The 20195-nt window shown below is 38.0% G+C and overlaps 1 protein-coding gene across 1 annotated transcript in view; it reads left to right on the top strand.

The window, feature by feature from the left end:
* Window positions 1-19499, top strand: part of CRYBG1 (crystallin beta-gamma domain containing 1) — a 65806-nt gene extending 46307 nt beyond the window's left edge. Inside the window, exons 14-22 of the mRNA XM_013949011.2 lie at window positions 1661-1787; window positions 1958-1990; window positions 3744-3853; window positions 4129-4258; window positions 7941-8080; window positions 10461-10584; window positions 11779-11937; window positions 14783-14945; window positions 17785-19499. Coding sequence (XP_013804465.2) covers window positions 1661-1787; window positions 1958-1990; window positions 3744-3853; window positions 4129-4258; window positions 7941-8080; window positions 10461-10584; window positions 11779-11937; window positions 14783-14945; window positions 17785-17873 — 1075 coding nt within the window. The 3' untranslated portion in view covers window positions 17874-19499. The remainder of the gene's footprint in view (window positions 1-1660; window positions 1788-1957; window positions 1991-3743; window positions 3854-4128; window positions 4259-7940; window positions 8081-10460; window positions 10585-11778; window positions 11938-14782; window positions 14946-17784) is intronic.
* Window positions 19500-20195: the final 696 nt, after the last annotated feature.

Raw genomic sequence — 20195 nt, 5'->3', positions numbered from 1 at the left:
TGCTTGTCATGGACAAATAATATGAAGCTCACACTGTCAGCGCACACATGCTGATGTAACTTCATTTCATTTCGAAGTTATCTCACTTTTTATATTTGCAGACACTCTGGCGTTTGTACTTCAACCAAAACTGCAGCTTAATAGAATCTAGGTGCTCAACACAGAAAAATCATTTGATAGTGAAGTCAAATGGTGAGAGTTAACCTCCACTGTGAATTTAAAAATTCAGTATCATTTCACTGCATTATGATGTGAATTTGTTAGTGTTGAAATTCTGTGAGAAGACTTTGCAGTAAGCGGGTTTCGGCATGACATAGCGTACACTCATGTGTAGTGTATTGGTTAAAATTAAAGTTGGTTGACTATGAGTAGAAGATTATCTTGCAGAACCAGGAAGATGTTCTGATCCCTGCATAAATATAACGAATGAAATGCAGTCGATCCTGTGGCCAGTTCCAATGCCATCACTGGTTAAAAAAAAAAAAAGGAAAAAAAAAAAAGAAAAAAGAGAGGGGAGAGGGGAGTGGAGGAGAGGAAGGCATTTAAAAAGAGCTGGAATTTAATGGAAAGTTTGGAAAGCCTAGCAGTGTAAGACTAAAGGATTTAGGGAGCTTATAACAAAAGCAAAGTTAATGCTGATACAGGAATGCTTTATCCAGACTTAGTGTGGAGTCCGGATTAGAAGAGCCGCATGACAGAAGGTTTCTTAAATGTAGTAGGCTATGCCTAGCAAGACTGGCTGGTAGCAGATACACTTCCGTAACCTCCAACTAGAAATGAAGTGCTGCAAGGGTAATTAAATGTTGGAGAGATACATGTCGTATTTGGTAGCTTTTCTAATGTTTGAACTGTTTCATCTCAAAGTTCAGTGTCTTTGCAGAAAGATGTATTCTGACTGAGCTAAAAGTTAGGGGTTTGATGCAGAAATCACAGTCTCTGCCTCTGTCAGGCATGAGGTCAGGCTGAGTAGTCATAATAATTGCTTTGAATTTAAATACATTAATCTGGTCAGATTTTGTGATGGTTTTAATGTTGACTTCCTTAGAAGTTCTTATTGCTGATGTCTGTGATTCCTAGCAAGGAACAGTCTGTGCTTTCATTAGCATAAAGGCCTTTTGTTACACTTTTACGGGATATATGTTTGCTTAAACACAACAGAGCTTTGGTAATACTAATTTTTAATGTTGCCTGTAGCTATCTTTATGGCACAGATGACTCTGAAAGTTAGTTTCATCCAAAACAATGATATTCTGACATCTTTATTTTTCTAGAAAAGAACTTGATCTAGATAAAATAATAGAATTGTGAAATATCTCAAATTTTCTGATGGGAGACGTCTTTTAAAATACCTAGTAGTTCAGAACTTCTGGTCTGCTTCAGCTAGTTCACTCACATTCATACTGACATAATAGTAGGTTGAATGGAATATATAGTTTTATAGTTATAGTAGGTTTTGGAATATATAGTTATACTATATAGAAAGATACATAGTTTTGTTTGTTTAGAGTTTTAATAGCATCACAGTTTGAGTGATGGTATTAGGAAAAAAAAATACAACCATCTGATCTGTTGTTAGCATGAAGGCAATAATGAATATATACTTTTGTTTTGGAAGAAGTATTGTGACATTCCCCCTTGCCCCTTTTTCTCTCTCTCTCAGGTGGGTGGCTTATGAGAATCCTGAGTTTACAGGGGAGCAGTACATACTGGATAAAGGGCTATATCCCAGCGTTGAGGCATGGGGGGGCAAGAATTGTAAAATATCTTCAGTTCAACCCATTGTTGTGGTAAGGATTTTATTTTACACTTGTTTCGCACATTTCTCTGAAGTATTTGTAGCTATTTTTTTTAATCAAATTCATTTTATGTGCACTCTTCAAACAGTAAGCTTTTGTATGCTTCTTTGTTATTTTAGCACTTTTTAACATCATTCTTTTTATTCCCCAAACTTTTGTAGGATATTGTTGGAAGTGAAAGGGGTAAAGTCAAGGTAAGACACTTCTCTAAATGCATGAAACATACTATATGGTGTCTGTTTAACACATGTGAATAAAGAAATGGGATCAGCTTTTTGTCCCCTGAAACACCCAGGTATTTGCACAGATGGTTGACCAGTCAGGTAAAGTGTGAGAACCTTAAAGTGAAGGAAGGCTGCTTTCTGAATCTCATAGGTAAGGCACATTAAGGTCCAGGAAAGGTGGGATTTAACGTACAGCTGTCTTCAGAACCTCCTGTATGCCCAGGCAGTGTTTTGGCTTGGCGAGTGAGCTGCTTGGGGTTACCGGTGATGGCTCTGTGGAGGTGGAGCCCGCACACATCTATGCAGGACTTCAGGTAGCAGGTGCAGGCATCTGCAGTCTGCCCCAGAGGCAAGGGCCCTGCAAGTTAGGTGGTGGTATACATGGTGCAATTGTGACTTAACCCTTTTTGAACCTACTTTTTTGGTTAACAGTGCTGCTAGTGGTGGTTGCACTCGAAAAGAATCTAGTTCACTCATAAATACTGTTTTCTGAGTTGTCATGCTTAATGACAGCTTTGCCACTAAGAGAAGGAAATGGCAGAGAGAACTTGTCTGTTCAGTGAGTTAGTGTATTTTTATGTTGGACCATGTCCTATGTACAAGTACGAATAGATAGTTTTGACAATAAGATTGATGTGGGGGCTTTTTTCATCCTTTCATAATTCTGAGCCTTTTCATTTTTGTGTCTCTACGAGGTTGTTTTTATTTTCATTTCAGTCAAAATGGTGACTATGTCATGGACTAAAGAACCTGGGAGGAAAGTCTTGGCTGTCTTGATTTGCATGCTTCATTAGTAGCATACCTCACTGGAATCTCCTGTATAGGGATATGTATAAACTATGGGGAGTAAAAATCTCAAGGCTGCTTATTTTCTGCTGTATGCATGAAAAATTATTTACATCTATATCTTATGTTGCCTATTAAGAGCTTATCCTAAGGAAACAAAGAAGTAAATGGCTTGTAGTCAACAAACTGCATCCCTTGTCAGCATGTTCTCTTTGGAGAACGCTGTGCATGCCTGCACTTGTATCTCTGTTAAGAGTGAATAAAGCTGGTAGGCATGTGATAATGTGAATGACTTCTGTGTGATCAGGGTTAATTATCCTCTAACCAAATTAGCAGGTTTTCTTTTTAAAACAAGGACAAAAGACACTGAGTGACTTATCCTCTCCTATCCTCAGAGTAAAGAAAGAACTGACATGGCTGTAACTATAGTTAAATCAGGGCACATAGAGCCCATCTACCCTGGGAATATATACCACGCCTGTTGGTGTGCTGTCCGAGTCCTTTGCCAAGATTATGCACCATTTATGTTCTGAGAAATAAGTGATTTTCATTTAGTGGAAAGAGTATGTATTTTGGAGATTAAATGGATTAAGCACAGTTTATGGCCCTTTTATTAATGATGTGCCAATTCTGGCCATTCTGTGGGGACTTAAAAATCTTTTCTGACAGTCCGAGGAGCTATTCTTGTTTGTCAGTGATTTTTAACTATTTTGTATGTTATTGAATGATTTATAGTCAAAAGTAATTTTTCTTATTGATACCTTGCTATCTTGAAAAGGGATTACAACATTGATGAGGTATTTAAAAATTATATGCAGCTGAGGGAGTTTGGATTTTAAGTAGATTTTAATTTAGTAACAGAAGTAACAGTAGAGTCATGTTGCTGAAGGCTGAGGAATGAATTGTTTGTAAATGATATGTTTATAACTTTTTAAAGGTCCAGTTATTTTCAGAGCCTGAATTCAAGGGTAGCTGCCAAATATTTGAAAAAAACACAAAATATATTGATTCATTTGCTGCGAAGTCTTCAAAAATTTTAGATGGCAGGTAAGTGATTTTGCAGTATTCATACAACATAAATAACAAGTTCAGTAAAAGTTTTTTAAAAAGCAACCAGCTTTCTAAGATTTGAAATGGTTTCACAGGTTGGGACTTAAAGAGAAAAGAAAAATGATAATGCTTTGCAGTTTACACATCATTTTAGCTTGTCAGGACAAAAAAATTTTGGATAACGTTTCTGTCAGTAGCTAAAGACTAAGAAATGCTAGTATCATTGTAGTTGCATGGAATTCTTAAGAAGCAACTTGTTCTTCTTCCTGCAGCTGCATAGTGTATGACCAGGAAGAATTCTCTGGTAACCAGTATGTGTTAGAAGAAGGAATCTATCCTGATCTGACAGCAATGGGATGTTCACCCCAAGCAGTTCCAAAATCTTTACGGATTATAAATATTGTAAGTAAGCAGATAAGTACACTGATGTCTCTGACCTCCCCATTTTTGCAACAATAAAAATGATAGGGAGGCATGAACAATAAAGCAGCACTTTTTTTTCTGTTCAGTAGCTGTTAAATGTCCTATCTGCAGTCAGTGTTTTTGGCCTCTGCTGTTTTTGCAAAGGGGAGGACTTCACAGAAGCAGCTGGTTGGCATCACTGTTTATAATGACAGCCTGCAAAAGGTCTTCCGTAAAAGGAGTCAAGTATGTGTCAGATAGACTTGTTATTTCCCCATAGAGATCAGTTAGAGTAGGTTGAGAAATGTCAGTAGGACCTTTGAAGAAACATTTGTACTGCTGTCTTTGTTTTTTATGCATGCTAAAAAAACAGACTACAACTATGCAGCTTTGCATGAAAAACATGTAATTATACAATACTATTGCTATCATCAGGGAAATGTAATTTGTGTTCATCGCAGAATAATGCACCTTTCTAGATAAAGTAAAGCAACACCCAATGCCATTTGGCAAAATTTGGCTGTTATTATATGTGGCAGGTACAAACCCAAACAACATTTACATATGTTGTAACTCATCAGTGGTCAAAAATGAGTTTGTTCAAGCCTATAACCAACCATTATGATAGATCAGTTGTGGAATCTGCAAGTATCTTGTAAGATCAAAGTAATTACTAGCAAAATGTAGTCAAGTATCTAGGAACCTACTGCAACTAAAATGCAGAGATGGTATTTATTTTAAAAATGGAAGAGTAAACTGTTGACTGTCTTTGAATTTAGCAATTTTATTGTGCTCCACTGTAATTTTGGTAGCTTGTCAGTGATGTAGCAGTTGACTAAGGAGAAATAAAATGTGTCATCCTCTTTCATGTCTCCGGAGCATTTTGATGTATGATGTAAACAAACATCTGCAGCAGGTGTCTGTCTTCAGAATGGTTTTGCTGTCCAGTAGACAGATCCTATTAAAAACACTGGAAGTGGTTTTAGGCAAGCTTAATGGATGATCACATACATGGATTAAAATTGGCTTTTTGTACATTTTAAATCCCAAGTTTTGGAGTTTAAAATGCTTGTTTCATTCTGGAAGGATCAACTTACTCTTGGCAAATTTCTTCTTCTTGAAAGAGGATGTCATGTTAAAACAGCCAAATGGCAAATCTTTGCCTCTTGAAGTTCTTAAAGCTTATGAAACTGGTCCTAGTAGTATGATTTATCACAGTTAGATAGACACAGCTCTCCCCTACTATCTACAAATCATATACTGCTGCTTTCTTCTTCAGAGGCTTTCTACTTGAAGGAAAGAGGAAAGTGGGTTGCTCTGCTCAGCTGTTTATTAGCAAACCTGTATACAGAGAATAAGAAGTTAGATCATGTTATACAGTTCATTTTTCATAATTTTACAAAAGCTTGAGTTTATTATTCCAGACACCAGTTTCACTTGACAAATTTATTTTTGGTTGTTTTTTGGCAGTGCCAGTCTCAACACCTCCCCTCACGCCCCAATTTGCTGTTCCCACAACATTCCCCATGATTTTCCACAATGTTTCCATACACAAAGCACCTTTTCTATTTTAATATGTCAAGCTGCTATACTTAACTAGTTTAACTCCTTTTCAGAGATCCATTTCTAAGGAAACACACACGCGCACACACCCACATAAAAGGACACTTAAGACACTTGGAAGTTAAAAGGGTTTTTGTTCCTAACCTCAAGGCTTTTATTTATTTATATCACCATATCTTTGCTGGATTGTGCTTGTTCTGCATGTTCCAAATAATTGTGTTGCAGACAGAAAATACATTTTCCTTCTTAGATTTGCTACATGTTCTCTTCCCTGAACGTATGATAAAGACAACTCTGTATGTAGTTTCTACTTGAACAGTCATGCTGAAAATAATTTTTTTAACAAGTAACTCTGTGAAATAGCTAAACATAGATATACATGGGAAGCAGCTTTGTGCAGTGCAATACGTGGGAAGAATGCAAGTTAGAAAACTTTTAGTTGACCTTGTACTTCTTGCTGTGGGGAATGTTTTATATAACAGTGTTGCTGCTGAATCTGAAAGCGCCCAGAGTAGAAGGTGTGGTTGAAAACTGGAGGATTTTTTTTCCTGTTTCTCTGTTTTCTTTCTAAATAGATTATTTCTGAAATACTGCATGTGGCTCGAGGGTTACTATCTGACCAGCTCTGTGTCACAGAACGCAGGTGCAGATCTGTAAAAGGGCTGAGGGTTCAGAGACACCAAAACATAATCACAGTGTAACTGTTCATGTTGGGCTCTTAACCCATGATGAGGCATGACAGTCTGACTCGGTGTTAACCTTTCGTTGTGGGCATTGGTCTACTCTGATTTTGGGGTAAGGTAAAAGGCCTCGCCCTGCATTTTCCACAACCTGACAGCATGCAGGCAAACAGGAAGCATAGCTCAGTTGCCATGTGATAACCTGGACTGCTGTTGAGATAATGGTGATGCTAATGTAATGTTCATCTGGGCCCTTAAACATCTAAAGGAAGATTAAAGAGCAGTTTAAGCACTGTCAAGAATCGGTAAGCATCTAGATTTTTCTAAATAAATGCACACGGAAGCATGTATATCTGCTGCTATGTGTATAATGAACCACCTCTGCCTTGGCGTAGCCTGATTTGCGCCTGAGGCCAGTTGTGAGTCTGTCTAGACTTCCCTTCGCGTCCAGAGTTCCCAATCCAGCTGGTGTGTTTGGAGTATGCCTAGCATATGCCAGCAGGAATCTGGCCGTAACATTGGCTTTAGTCATGATGGGAAGACTTAGGAGTGACCCTGCCATTCCCCTTCTCACATCTATGAGTATAAATTATGACACCAGGGAATTCAGATTTAATTACCTTATCCTGAGGGATTTCAAACCTTTACCTCCCAACTTCCAAATGAGGACCTTAATTGCGAGGAGTTGTTCCTGATCCACTACAGATATCTTGCCACACAGAAAAGAACCCAAGGTTCATTATCCAGAAGGCATTTAAAGTGGATTCAGTGATGCAGCGAGTTTCATGTGGGCAGAACCCCTTTGAAAGCAGGAGTGTTTTGACAGAGAGACAGAAGAATCATCTCCTCAGAGCAATTTGGAGGATTGCAGTGCTACAGTTTTTGCTTGAGTCATGAATTTGACCTCAAAAATACCAATCTTGAGGCTTTGGTTTAGTGAGAGATCGATACTATCATAACCCACTGGAGGAGTTAAAAATGAGAGCAGTAAGTAATAAGACAAGTCTGTCATCATTTGAAGCTGTGGAAATTAGTATTACATTACTGTGTGTTCAGCTCTGCAGATAAGAATTCCTGTAGTGAAATGGGGTTTAATGCAATGGAAGGGGGATATGGCATTAATTAAAATGTGTTTTAAAGTATAATTAAGTGATTATGTGAGAATCAACCACAAAGACATTTGTGTGCACTTTATGATAAGGTCTTATGTTGCATGCAAAAAGACCAATTGTGTGTTTTATATAAGGTTTTGTATTATAACTTTTTAATTTGTCTTTCTTGTTAATAACTTGTTGCAGAGGAAAAACTTTATTCAGGGTCTTTGATCTTAAAGAATCAGGCAGAAAACTGTGAAATAAAAGGGCTGTGTGGAGTAATGATGTTCACAGTCACATCTGGAGTTTTAATGTCCTGTAAAAGTGCTTACTTTCCTTTTGCAGGAGCTGTCTGAGCCACGTATAGCTCTTTTTGAAAAGGTGGGTTTCCAGGGAAAGAAAATTGAATTCAATACAGAAATCTTAAATCTCCAGTTTCTGGGATACAACCCTCGAATAGCTTCAGTCCAAGTCCTTGGTGGCACGTAAGTTGAAAATAACTTTTTGATTCTTCAGCAGAAAAATGACAGATATCAGAAAACAAGGAGCGTAAAACTAATACTGCAATGTGTGCAGTGCATTAACACACTTTCACAGAACTTTCTCAGATCATATTTCTACAGCATGTCACCACTGACTGAGAAGTTACTGTGCTTTTCTAAGAAGTTGAAATTAATTTATATAAAACTGATAAGGGGACTGACCCCTTCCCTCATTCCATAGCATCATCAAAGCCAGTTTACGCAGCATCCTTAAAACCAACTTTCATGCTTTTGTTTGAGGTTTCAACCATAACAAATCATGCAGTGTATGATCCATATCCTGTGTCATGAGTTCTAAACATTTTAATAAGCCTCCGTAGTTGCTGCTTTAACTAGATGTTGTGAACACAGTGGTACAATCAAGTTATCTGGCCCTTTTTAGCATTGGTAGTCATACTCCCTTTTCACTTCAGGAATGAGGTCAGACTCTTGATATCGATTTGGTTTTCAGCTAATTCTTAAGCTATTTTAAGAAGCTATATCTCTAATTTTACTCATGTGAAGATGATGTGAAAGATGACGTGAAAAATAACTCATGATGAAGTTTAAAAACTGTCTGGAAGCATTTTGAAAACAACTGTGTTAGCCTCTTCCAGTGTTTCAACAGATCTGTTAAATTTCTTTTATTGTGTTTTTTCTGGTGTTAACCTCTACCTCCAAGCTACTTCCCTCAAGTATATGTTCAGATTTTTAAACTTGAAGAGTCAGTTTTGTTTTTTTTAATGATAGATCCATGTAATTGTTCTGCATTTAAGCATTTTCTTTTGACAAGGCAAACTTCCAAAGTGTGTGAGATGCTATTGGGTTGCTGACTACTGCCCTCAAGTGGATAGCTAATACCAGATCCTAAGCGCATACCTTTTTCTCTATCTGGAAAAATTGGTGAAGGGGTTTCCTTAGCTCATTGTATTGAAGTCTGAAACACAAATGTCATGAGGAGGGCTGTGCAGAAGATGCATGCTGTGTATTCTTGAGTCTCTTGAGACTTTGGTATCTTTCAACATAACTGCAGTATAGTTGACCCTCACTTTCCATAAGGAGAAAAAACATGAAGTCAAAGATCAGGTTGTTTCTTTGCCAAGAACATGGTTACCGTTCAGGTAATGGAATTGTGAATTGTGTGTGTTTCCTGCTCAATGAATATAAATGTCTTTTCTGGTTGGTCACTGGCAATATGTAGAGTATGGTATGGAAATTCTGTTTTCATTATTGCCATGTCAGCTGCTGAACTAGTTCTCTCTCAAACCACAAGCTTCACAGTGTCTGTCTGTTACCCCTACTGTTTTCCTTTTTGAAAGGGTTTTGGTCTTCTGTCCTCCCTTACTAAAAGAGATTCATTTATAATTCTCTTAATCCCCTATTTGGGAATAGATGGGGATAGGCCATGAAGGAGCTCCAAAATTAAGGTGAGTGTGCTGCTTCTGGATATAACATACAAGTCTATTGAAGAATCTGTCAGAGGAAAGAAGGTGACAGCTAAATGTGCATATGCAATGTTCATATACTGAAAACCTATGGCTACTGGATAGTCCCAGCAAATCAGTGTGCCATAAGTTCTGTAAGTGTGAGTAAACTAGACAACTCTGTATTGCAGCCTTTTTCAAAGTCCAGTTGTATTTCACTGCCTATGGTATTAGTAGAGATGCAGGAGTCAGGTTCTGACAGGCTGCTCTCAATATGTGGTTGTTAGGATGCTTGGACACATCCAAGGGAATGCCAAACAGAAATTTTCTACCCCTATCCTATTTCTCTCCTTTTTTCCCCCATTTTCAAGTATTTGGGAAGAGGAGAGGTGTTCTTAGATTAAAACCTGTATCAAAAGACCCTAGAGCATTTCACCATGTTGCAGTTCCAGTATGTGCTTGTCACAAACACTCTACTCCCCTAGTGCTGCTTCCCCATGTGCATTGGGCTCATCCAAATTAAGGTCTACAGGACTACTGGTTTTGCATATACAGCAATGTAGCATATACAGCATATAAAGCATGTACATATATTTTCCTTGAGGAGTCACTGTACATCCTGTAACCAGGTGATATTTAAAAGTTAGGTACCCCTTTAAGACAAAAAAAATGCTTTGTTTGTAATTTTTAAATAACAGGACATCAAAATGTGAACTCCAGGGTACTCATCTTAATGCAGTTGCTCTAAATCAGGAGATGATTTTGTTACTTTGAAGACCTGTTAAAAAGAATCCCAGTTCTATGGGACATTGACTTTCCTAAGTTAAACCCTACTTTTTTCATGTAACAAATTTCTGTTAAACCTGTTTATTGATTCAGAAGCAGGATTTGGCAGCAAAAGCTTTTTTTTTTTTTTCCAGATGGATAATTTACGAACATAGTAATTACAGGGGGCGTCAGATGTTGTTATCACCGAATGAAATTCCGGATTGGTATAAACTGAGTGGCTGCTGTCAGATAGGTTCTCTGCGACCTTTACTTCAGGTGAGTAGGCTCTGCTATGAGATTGTCAGATCCTAATTTGTATTTAGTAATGGGGTGAGGGAATATTATCATACAGTCAAACAATGTATGATCTTGTTGCATATACAGGCTTCAGAAACGGCAATTTTGTAAAGAAACTGCTCTACAGTTCTGTTTTCAATAAAAACTAATTGATTATGCTACGTGGCTGTGTAATTCTGTGTAAGCTGTCCATTGAGTATACTTTAAACTGAAGTATAGAAGATGCCATATAAGGTTTGGCTAAATTACTTTAATGGCTATAACTATTATATGGAAAATATTTTAAGCTGTTTTATAATTAGCTACCAAACTGGTCACTGGCATGCTGTGTGTACTATCTTATGTTATTTTTGGAACAACAAGAAAATTGACCAACAAAATTAGATACTTCAATTAGTGCTTTTGTGTTGTTTTTTCTTTTTTGGGAAAAAAATCCTTCCCTGTTCATTACATAGCAAATAATTTGCAAATCTGCTGTAAAAATTATTCTCTTGATGTTTTCCATTTTGTTCTCTAAATGGGGACCATCTGATTTGGTCCACATGCTGCAGCCATTCTCTGAGCTCTAACACTTGAGCTTCTTGTTGAGCCATATTTTATTGAGGAAACAACTTTTTGTAATTCACAGATCCCTTGTACCTGTAAGAAATTCGTTTGCTGTCATAGAGTTGCCTTTGTATAGCCTCAAGCAGAGTTAAAAATAATGCATTTTGACTGTCCTGGCTGAGATCTTGTCTAAACAGAAATGTTAATGTGTAACGAGCTACAGCATGAATGTGCAGTGAAATACTTTGTGTTACTGAAGTAAGCAGCACTGCACAAATACACCTTTAATGAAGGCTAAGAGCCTTTATATGGGGAGTTAGCACAGAGCACAGTTAGTGATGCTATAAATTCAAGGTTCATAACTTTTTTTTTTTTTTACTGTGCACTGATTTCTGTGCATAGACAGGCCTAGAACTCTCCATGCAGAACGGAGGATTCTCAAAGCTTGGGTCTTCTAGATATTTATGGACTTCAGAATTAAATTCCCAAACAGCAAATCTAAGCCATTTGAAAGAAAGAGGCAGGCACCACGTTCAGTACTGAGCAGTGATTGCCCTGAAGTTAACCAGAGCAGGATGTGTTCTGCACTAAAGAGAATGGGGTTAAAGAGTTCTGTTGTTTCTGTAGAAACGTGTGTACTTCAGGCTTCGAAACAAGGAAACTGGAAAATTCATGTCAGCTGATGGAAATCTAGACAATTTAAATCTTCTCAGAATACAAATTGCAGAAGATGCTGACTCGGATGATCAAATCTGGGTTTATCAAGATGGATTCATAAGATGCCGGGTGAGGTTCAAATTCAATGTGAATTTTCTTTTCCCTCCAATGGTAGGACTGTCTGAATTTAATTTCTACTATATCATCTTACTTCATTTTCTAGACTTACTCCATTTCAGCTAAAATATGATCTTTTGTAGATTTTTTTTTTTTTTTTTTTTTTTGCATTGAACTCTTTGTTTTTGGGGTGGTATAAACCACTTGTATCATATCCCTTTTTGATGTCATTGAATCTTTCAGAGATTTTAGTTATGATTTACTTTTTCCTAAAGAATAAATACAGTAAGTACCAGAAGATCATAATCTTGCTTTTCATGTGCTCCCTCTACTTCCATGCCCCTTTTCTCCACAGTGAAAATATCACTAAAGTATCCCAGCAGGGGAAACCTTTTAAAATGCAGACCTTCCTGATAATCATTTGAGCTACACATACTTGTATTATTTGGGGCAGTTAGATGATTGTGTGGTGTAGGTTATACCCTCACCTGCAGTCAGGCAAGCTGAAAGGTAAAATCCTAAAAAAAATTGTGCTGGTTATCCCTATATTGGTCAAATTCATTCCTTTTCCACACCTGCTTACATGTTTCTAAATGAGGTTCTGCTTTTCTCACAGTCTATAAAACTAATCATGTGCGGAGTGTCATTGAGGTGTGCACAGGTATGCCCAGTTCATAATGCTTAAGCATGTACATTAGTCTTAGGTAGGGATGTAGGCCAAAGAAAATGAAGTTACTTTAATACAGTTAAGCAGCTTGAGTGCAAAGAATCATGTGAACTCTTTCTAGAGGATTGTATAACTTCAAAGGAGCCATTTGTAACCATGTCATCTGTCCTGAAGGGAAGAATCTCCCTGTTAATAAGCTACAGCATTGTTTGGGCATGTTTACAGCACAGATGTGGTAGTAAAGGGGATTTATGCAGACAGTAAAATGATGCCAACTAAGCAAACAGCTTTAATATCACATACAAAAGACTTCTCATGACAATGCCTCTCAAACTTTTCACTGAAAGTATTCGTATCAGGATGGTGCAGTATTATATGGCTTTGGGTAAATGCTCTTTTTTTACCTTCCATGTATTTTGTAATACAATTTTGTGCAAACAGAAAAATACACAGCTTGTGCCGTATAGCAGTCAGGTAGCTTAGTACTGAGTGCAGGACAGCAACGTTGGTCACAAATGACTGACCTCTTACAGACCTGTGCCATCTTTTTGTGAAATAGCAGTGGAATCTCTGTATTTTGCACTAACAAATGCTTACACCACACTTTAGAAAGAAAATTAAACTTGTGAGTGGGTGGATGCATGCACATAGGCAGATAAACTTCACTGGAAGAACTTGTGCCTTTGTCCCTGTCAGTTTAGGTCATCTTACCGACTCTTAGTCACCGTATGCGTAGGTATGCTAGAGGTTTTCAGGAAGGACGTTTTTTAGGTAGCTGGGGTGACCAGTGAGCAGGATATGAAAGTCATTCCTCTCGCTTGTCAGAATCAGGTGTGAATGGCAGACACAAAGAGCAGATATGAACTTGGGTAACCTCTCTTGATGAATTTCTCAGAGATGGGAGAAGTAGTGACCTAGTGGACCTAATGTGTGAGCTTTCAAGTCCCAGTAGAGAAAAAATTAGGTACAGGTGAGAATTTCAGAACTACAGAACTAAATTGGCTTAGTTCATGGCTTGTATTTCAATTCTAGGTTACAATAGTAAGAAATACTGTTTTTTCAAAACTGTATCTAATAATTTAGGGCCACATCAACAGTGGTGGATTGGTATTTAAACAGCCATTGAAGTCAATTCAGTAGCTACAAGAAGTTTATGGTGATCTTTAATACTGAAAAATCACTGTTAATACAAAATAATTCTCTGTAATTTGCTAGTAATACAGCTTTAATATTCTTTTCAAATAAGTCTGATTTTGAGTCCTCTTTTTTAACCATGAAGACATTTGCAGAGTTTTGAAATCAAGTAATACAAATGACTAGGAAGAGAATATAGAACAAAGAAGAAAATGTCATTATGATGCACTGTGGAATTTATACATTATACAGTGTGCAGTTATGCCCTTTCTCTATCTCAAAAGGGTTATTGCAGAACTAGAAAAAATTAAAGGACAAAAAAGGATGGCTGGAGGAGGTGACAGGCCTCCGTGCAAGGAGTGACTACATAGCTAGTTCTCTTTAGCTTGCAAGGGGCGGTTTGAGGGATGATAAGATTGCAGGCTATAAACACATATTTAGTATGGACAAGATTGTCCCCTTAAAGGGGGGAAGGTTGAGGAGGAAGGAGAGCATCAAATAAAGCTAGTAGTTGTTTATCAAATAAATGGTATTTCTTTGTACAATGTGTAGTTAAGATGTGGAACTACTTTGCACAGTATAGTGTACGTGCGAAAAGGTTACAGTGGTCTTAGTGGGTGAGTGACTAACAGTTTCACATATGGGACAGTATCCATCAAGCTGTTAAACTCAAAGATAGCAGCTGTGCATGGAAAAGTCCCTGGGCTGGAAATTGCTGTAGGCTGGGAGAGTATACCAGGGCATACTGCTATACAACAACAGAGCAAATGTACTCTTTCGTAGCATGTTACCGTCACTGCTAGAGGCAGGTGCTATTTGCACCTTTTGATCTGATATAGCATGGTTATTTTAATGTTCTTATGTAGTGGAGAGTGTCAGCAGAAACAGGAACAAAAGAAAAATAAATCGAGTTTAGGGGGAAAAATACATTCCTTAAGGGGAAAGAAGTAGTTCCTAGGCCCAGTTCTCACCAACTTATATCTCTCCAGATAAAAACAAGGAGATACTAGAAATAAGGCCTTTTGAGTAACTGCTGTTGCCTTTCTGATGATATAGGTGGCAGAGGATTGCTGCTTGACAATTGTTGGAAATCTTATAACTCCTGGCTCTAAATTGGGTCTATCATTTGAGCGGAATGAAGACAAACAATACTGGCGTATTAGTCCTGATGGCAGGATCTACAGCAAGATGAAACCAAAACTGGTTTTAGATATCAAAGGTAAGCAAATGTGTTATCTCATTACACTGTGTCTTAATTACATGGTGTATACAGTGGGATAGGCACTAAACGTGCCTGTAAAATAAGCATGGTGTTACTTTAATCTAGACTCAGAAAGGACCCAATTATGTAGCCGGACCTTTTGAAACATACAGGCCTTAGGACTTCATTTCATCTTTTCCTACGTAGAGCTTAGTAACTCACAGTACTCACTTATCTTGTATTCCCAGTGTCCACTTGGTGTAGATACCCTCAGTAGTCAATTTTACTTGGCACGGGGTGATGTGAATATAATTATTTTAAAATGCTGAAGCAAGAAAAACATAGCTTCTCATTAGCTTTAATTTGTATAGAGCAAATTTTCTTATATAGTAGTTTTAGATGCAATAGCCAAAGGATATTAGGAAAGCAAAGGCAGGCTTTCCTTTCACATCAGGCACACTAATGTGATTAGACACAAAGGGGTTTTTTGTTTGTATTCTGAACATGAGATTCTGTCATAGCAGCCTGCAATCTGTGTGCGCCTGATGCACATCTTACAGTAGCTTTTGTCACAGCAATTTGCTTCCTGTGATACTCTTCTTCAACTACCTTTGCTTTCATAGTTTCATAGGGCCAATAAAGCACCAAATGGAATGGTCAGCAGAATTAGCATGATTAGATGCTTTTACATAACTTTTATATTGGGGGAGAGAAGTAATCATTTCCCATAGCTGTTACATTTTTAGTGGTTTTAAAATTAATTTTGAATTGATGCTGTGACATTAATCACAGCAATTACTAAAAATATAAAATTCTCAGAGTCAGCAGTCAGCCGTTTGTAAGTAAAAAGGACAGGACTAGCAGAATTGTGAGAAAAGGGTTATATAATGTCTGACTGATATAACACCGGTGTAAATACTCATAAATTCTCTTCACTGCCATATAAAGCATGTAGTAAATAATTGTAAACCTATAAAAAAGACTGCAGTTCAAAGGAGAGTCTTTATGTACAGTGACTCTGCACATACTTTTTTCTAAACTCAGTTCTGAGTTGCACAGAAAAGGCAGAAATATGCTGGCTTGTCTTCAGTTAATCATGTTAAAAGCACATTGTGTATTCTGCATTTATATTTGAAAAACTTTGCAATCGATAGGTCTGGTGAGGAAAGTATAGATTCAGTTACAAAAATATACAGCACAGATTTCTTTAAACAAAGAATGCATAATAATTTCAGTAAGTCTGAAAGAGTACGTACATTTAGCTTTTATTCGAGAAAGTCGAATAGGAACGTTATCTGTTCCAGTCAATTCTGTCGATGCGTTCTTGACCGCAAACTCAGCCTTAATGAGTTCTTCAGCAAGTGAATGTAGATATTCAACTGCGCGCTGACAATGCCATCTTGTGGATATACTGGCCTAGTACAGTGGCTTGTCCCTCGTACCACTCTGTATTTATCAATGTAAATTTAGTCTCTTGTTCCACTGAAATTGTTTTTTTTTTTTTCCTGTCTTTACATGTTTACATTCTATCAGATACTGCTTACATACTGCTTACAAAATATTTTTGCCATAGCGGTGGTAACTGAGCTATGTATCTAATGTTATTTCCTGTAGCTGCTGGTAAAAGGTTTTTTCTTCTGGGAATGTTTGATTAGTTTTTCCCTTTTTGTTCTTTGTGGAGAATTCTGCAAATATTTCTGCTATGTATCTGTACTGCTTTTAAAAATTGTCTGGTGTTGGGAAGGAGAGAAACCGTGGTGATGTTAACCTTCTTAAAGGCCTTTCAGATTTGGGAGTGTGGCAACCAGAAAGCCTGTCCCAAATTTCTGAAGCGGAGGTCAGTGGGACAATGCCTGAGCTGGCATTCCCTTAGTACAGAAGCAAAGGAGCTGCTATCAAGTGTGCTTGACCACGCAGGACTTCAAGTACCCAGCATATTTCTTTCTTGGATCTGCTGGAGTCTGTATTTGTTATGCCAATAGCTTGCTACATAGCTTTCAGCTGCCAGGCCTGCTGGTTTTGCTCGTTCGGGGAGGGTCTGCAGAAGTATCCCAGGGTTGTGGACAAATGGTTGGCTCAGGCAGCTACTTGCAGTGGGAATACTACCTGCTTTTGCAGACCTGGTGTACGAGATGAAAGATGTGCATGTCGTGTTTCTGCCATGGGCACTAGATCTGAGAGTGAACCATCAGGTTTGGCTCTCAGTTCTGGTTGAACATTTCTTTGCCTGGGGGTGCCTTAAGCCAGAACTCTAATGGTGTTCTTCTGTGAGAATGTATTTGGCATTATGTGTAGCATGAGTAAATTAAGCCCATCAAAGAAAGGGACACACTTTTGCATTTGGGTATGTTCAGCTACTAGTTAAAGCTACTGAACACTGGCTGATATTCTGTCTATGGCAAATAGTGATGCAGCTGGTCAAAATACAGGATCCAGACCTCATCCCTTGCCTTGTTTTAATTTTTCTTTGGTGTTGTCACAGTAGTGTTGTCTGTTAACAGCAGGACTTATTTCATAGTGTAAACATCTTTAGAGCAAAGTGATTTAACTGATAACTGTTGGGGAGAAATTGAGGAGTTAAATTTGTCTTTGGGAGGTGACTGTGTTGCATTATTTCCTCCCCTTCCCCTCCTGGCTGAAAAGGGCGAGGAGCTGAAGTACTGCACGGGGTGGAAGGGAGCAGACAAGGCCCCCTGTTCCAAAACAAACTCCAAAAGCAGGCAGTGATGAAAATGAGTTTCTTTTCTGTGCCTTGGGGAGAAGAGGAACATCAGCACTTGGAATGGGCCTGAAACCTAGAGTCCAGGCTGTTTCTCATTTCAAAGATTATGAACGCTCTTTGAATTTTTCTTTCCAGGGGGCACACAGTATGATCGTGACCATGTCGTTGTCAACACAGTCAATGAAGAAAGGTTAACGCAGTGTTGGGAACCACTAGTTGTATAAATCCAAACAAGCAAAGACAATGTTTGAATTGGCCGCCATTCTGGATGCTGGAATTGGCACTGCCATCTTTGAAGGATACAACATCAACAATGAGACTTTTGTCTTTTCTTTGCAATATTAAGAACAAAAAGCAACAGAATGATTTCATGTCTGTTTAAGATTATTATTCCTATAAAAACCTGAGTATCTCACAATCTTTTTTTTATCTTCACAAACCACTGTGATATAGAGAATGGCAGTGTCCCTCAGGCTACAGTGAAAGAACTAAAGGTGGGAGAGACCACATGGAGTTATAATCATGTCAGTGAGCACTTAATCCAGAATAGTTAATAACCATAATTTAAATTTTTTTTTAATTTTTTTTAACTGAGAGAAGGGCTAAAAAATAGTTAAAGCTTATTTTATAAAGGACAGGCATGCAATGTGTACGGGGGTATAGCAATGTGGATCTATGGGCTGTAGTATAGAGGAATAGTCACTACTGAAAATTAATATATTTGTTTCACTGGAACAAAGTTATGTTTACTGAAAGTTTAAAGACTACTAGCACACAGCTTATCCAGAGAATGTTTGATATGTGGCTTCAAATACAGTTAGTATGCTACAGTAGTAGTCCTAAATTAAGAAAACTAGATTTTTCTCACGTAGAGAGAGGATGTAAATGAGTAGAAGTTTGTCAAGAAAAATAGAGGGCTGGCTAAAGGATGCATCAGAATGTGAAGAACTTGCCCGTTTTCTAGGCTGCCTAATTTTTTTGAATTACAAGTATTTCACTTGTTTGCTGAGACAAATTTTTACCCTTTAGAACAATTTGAATAAGTACAGTCTTCCTAAGCTTAAAAATCATTTACCATACAGAAAACAAGAATTCTTAAGGAAAGTATCACTGTAAATGATTGAAAAAGCACAGTGGTTATTAGGCTTTTCAGATGCTGCCATTTGGCCTCTGCTGGCTTATTTATGCTCTAGCTTACTGTGGAGCATGCCATACTCCAAAGTGTTTTAGGTGGCATGGGAGAGCAACATCTGTGGTGGGCTGCTGCCTCCCAGTTGTTGCTGGGAAGAAAATGCCAGACTGCTGTAGTTAGTGGCATAGCCAAGCTTGGACACGTACCCAGTCACAAGGGCAGTGTCTGTTCAAAGTAAGTGTTACCAGTTTAGAAAAGAGCTTGTGACAAGTCAGACCTATTAAATGACTGTAGAAGGTTCTTCTGTTGCCCTGTGTTGAAACTGTATGTTAGTTTTCTTTAATAATTTTGGCAGAAAAGTAAAATATGAACAACTCTTGTACTATGCTGCTGTGTTTTGTTCTGGCTTAGACCAGTGTTACTACAAGTTGCTCCTAGGAGCATCCTTTGCTCACATAGTGATCTGTTTAAAAGTAACATTTGCATTACTATTGTGCTGCCTCAAAGGATACTGGTGCTTTTATTGTTACCACCTGAGAGGAAGTGCCTTACTAATACTCCTCCTACTGTACAGAAGTACTCAAGTTTTTTTGCTCTGAAATGTGCTGCTTTTAGTTCTTTATGGAAAATGTGTTGTTATTGGTTCCAAACAGTGGTACTTTGTCATATTGATGTGCTCTTGCTAAATGTAATATGGCATTTCACAAATAAATTTAAGTTAGGTAACTTTTTACTGAAATTATTTTTAAAGGTAGAAAACTGACATTTCATTGTTACTTTTGCTTTTCTGTTGTGCCCTGTTCTGTCCATAATGCTAATAAGGGATGAACAAGTGTGGAGTAGCTGCAGCCTCTGAGGAACATACGCTGTGTTCATGGGGCCACAAATCACATGGCTGCTGCTTCTGTCCCCTGGTGGGAGCACTACATGACACTTTTTTCCACCACCATTGCTGCACCAAAGTACAACGTGCAGTTCTGGATTACCAGGTTAGCACTCTCCTTTGATCTACCTCCATAACTGCATGGGAAGTCATTCCTTATCCTATCTGTCTCTGCCAAAATAAAGAATTAAAAAACAAACACGCCTTCAGCACTGTAACACCAGCAGTGCTGGGGGGCATGGAAGGAGTAGGGGCTCCTGATCACTGACAAAAGCGCCTCTGGCCCACCTACATGAACCCTGTAATCAGCTGGATCTGTACCATGAGTCTGACCACTAGAATAATTATCCATTACAGACTGATGTTGTTTCATATGTCTACTTGGATCAGTTATGCTAAGATTTGGTGAAAGCGTATCAAGCTTAAATTACAGTCTTAAGTAAAGTACAGTCACATTGGTGTCTCTATACAGGTGAAGTATACAGGTTCAGAGGATAAAGTAAGCTGAGTCAAACACTATACATTAATAAA

The sequence above is a fragment of the Apteryx mantelli genome, chromosome 3, assembly GCF_036417845.1.
Source record: "Apteryx mantelli isolate bAptMan1 chromosome 3, bAptMan1.hap1, whole genome shotgun sequence".
Taxonomy (NCBI): domain Eukaryota; kingdom Metazoa; phylum Chordata; class Aves; order Apterygiformes; family Apterygidae; genus Apteryx; species Apteryx mantelli.
The sequence above is the reverse complement of the archived record's forward strand: the minus strand, read 5'-3'. Positions and strand labels throughout refer to the sequence as shown.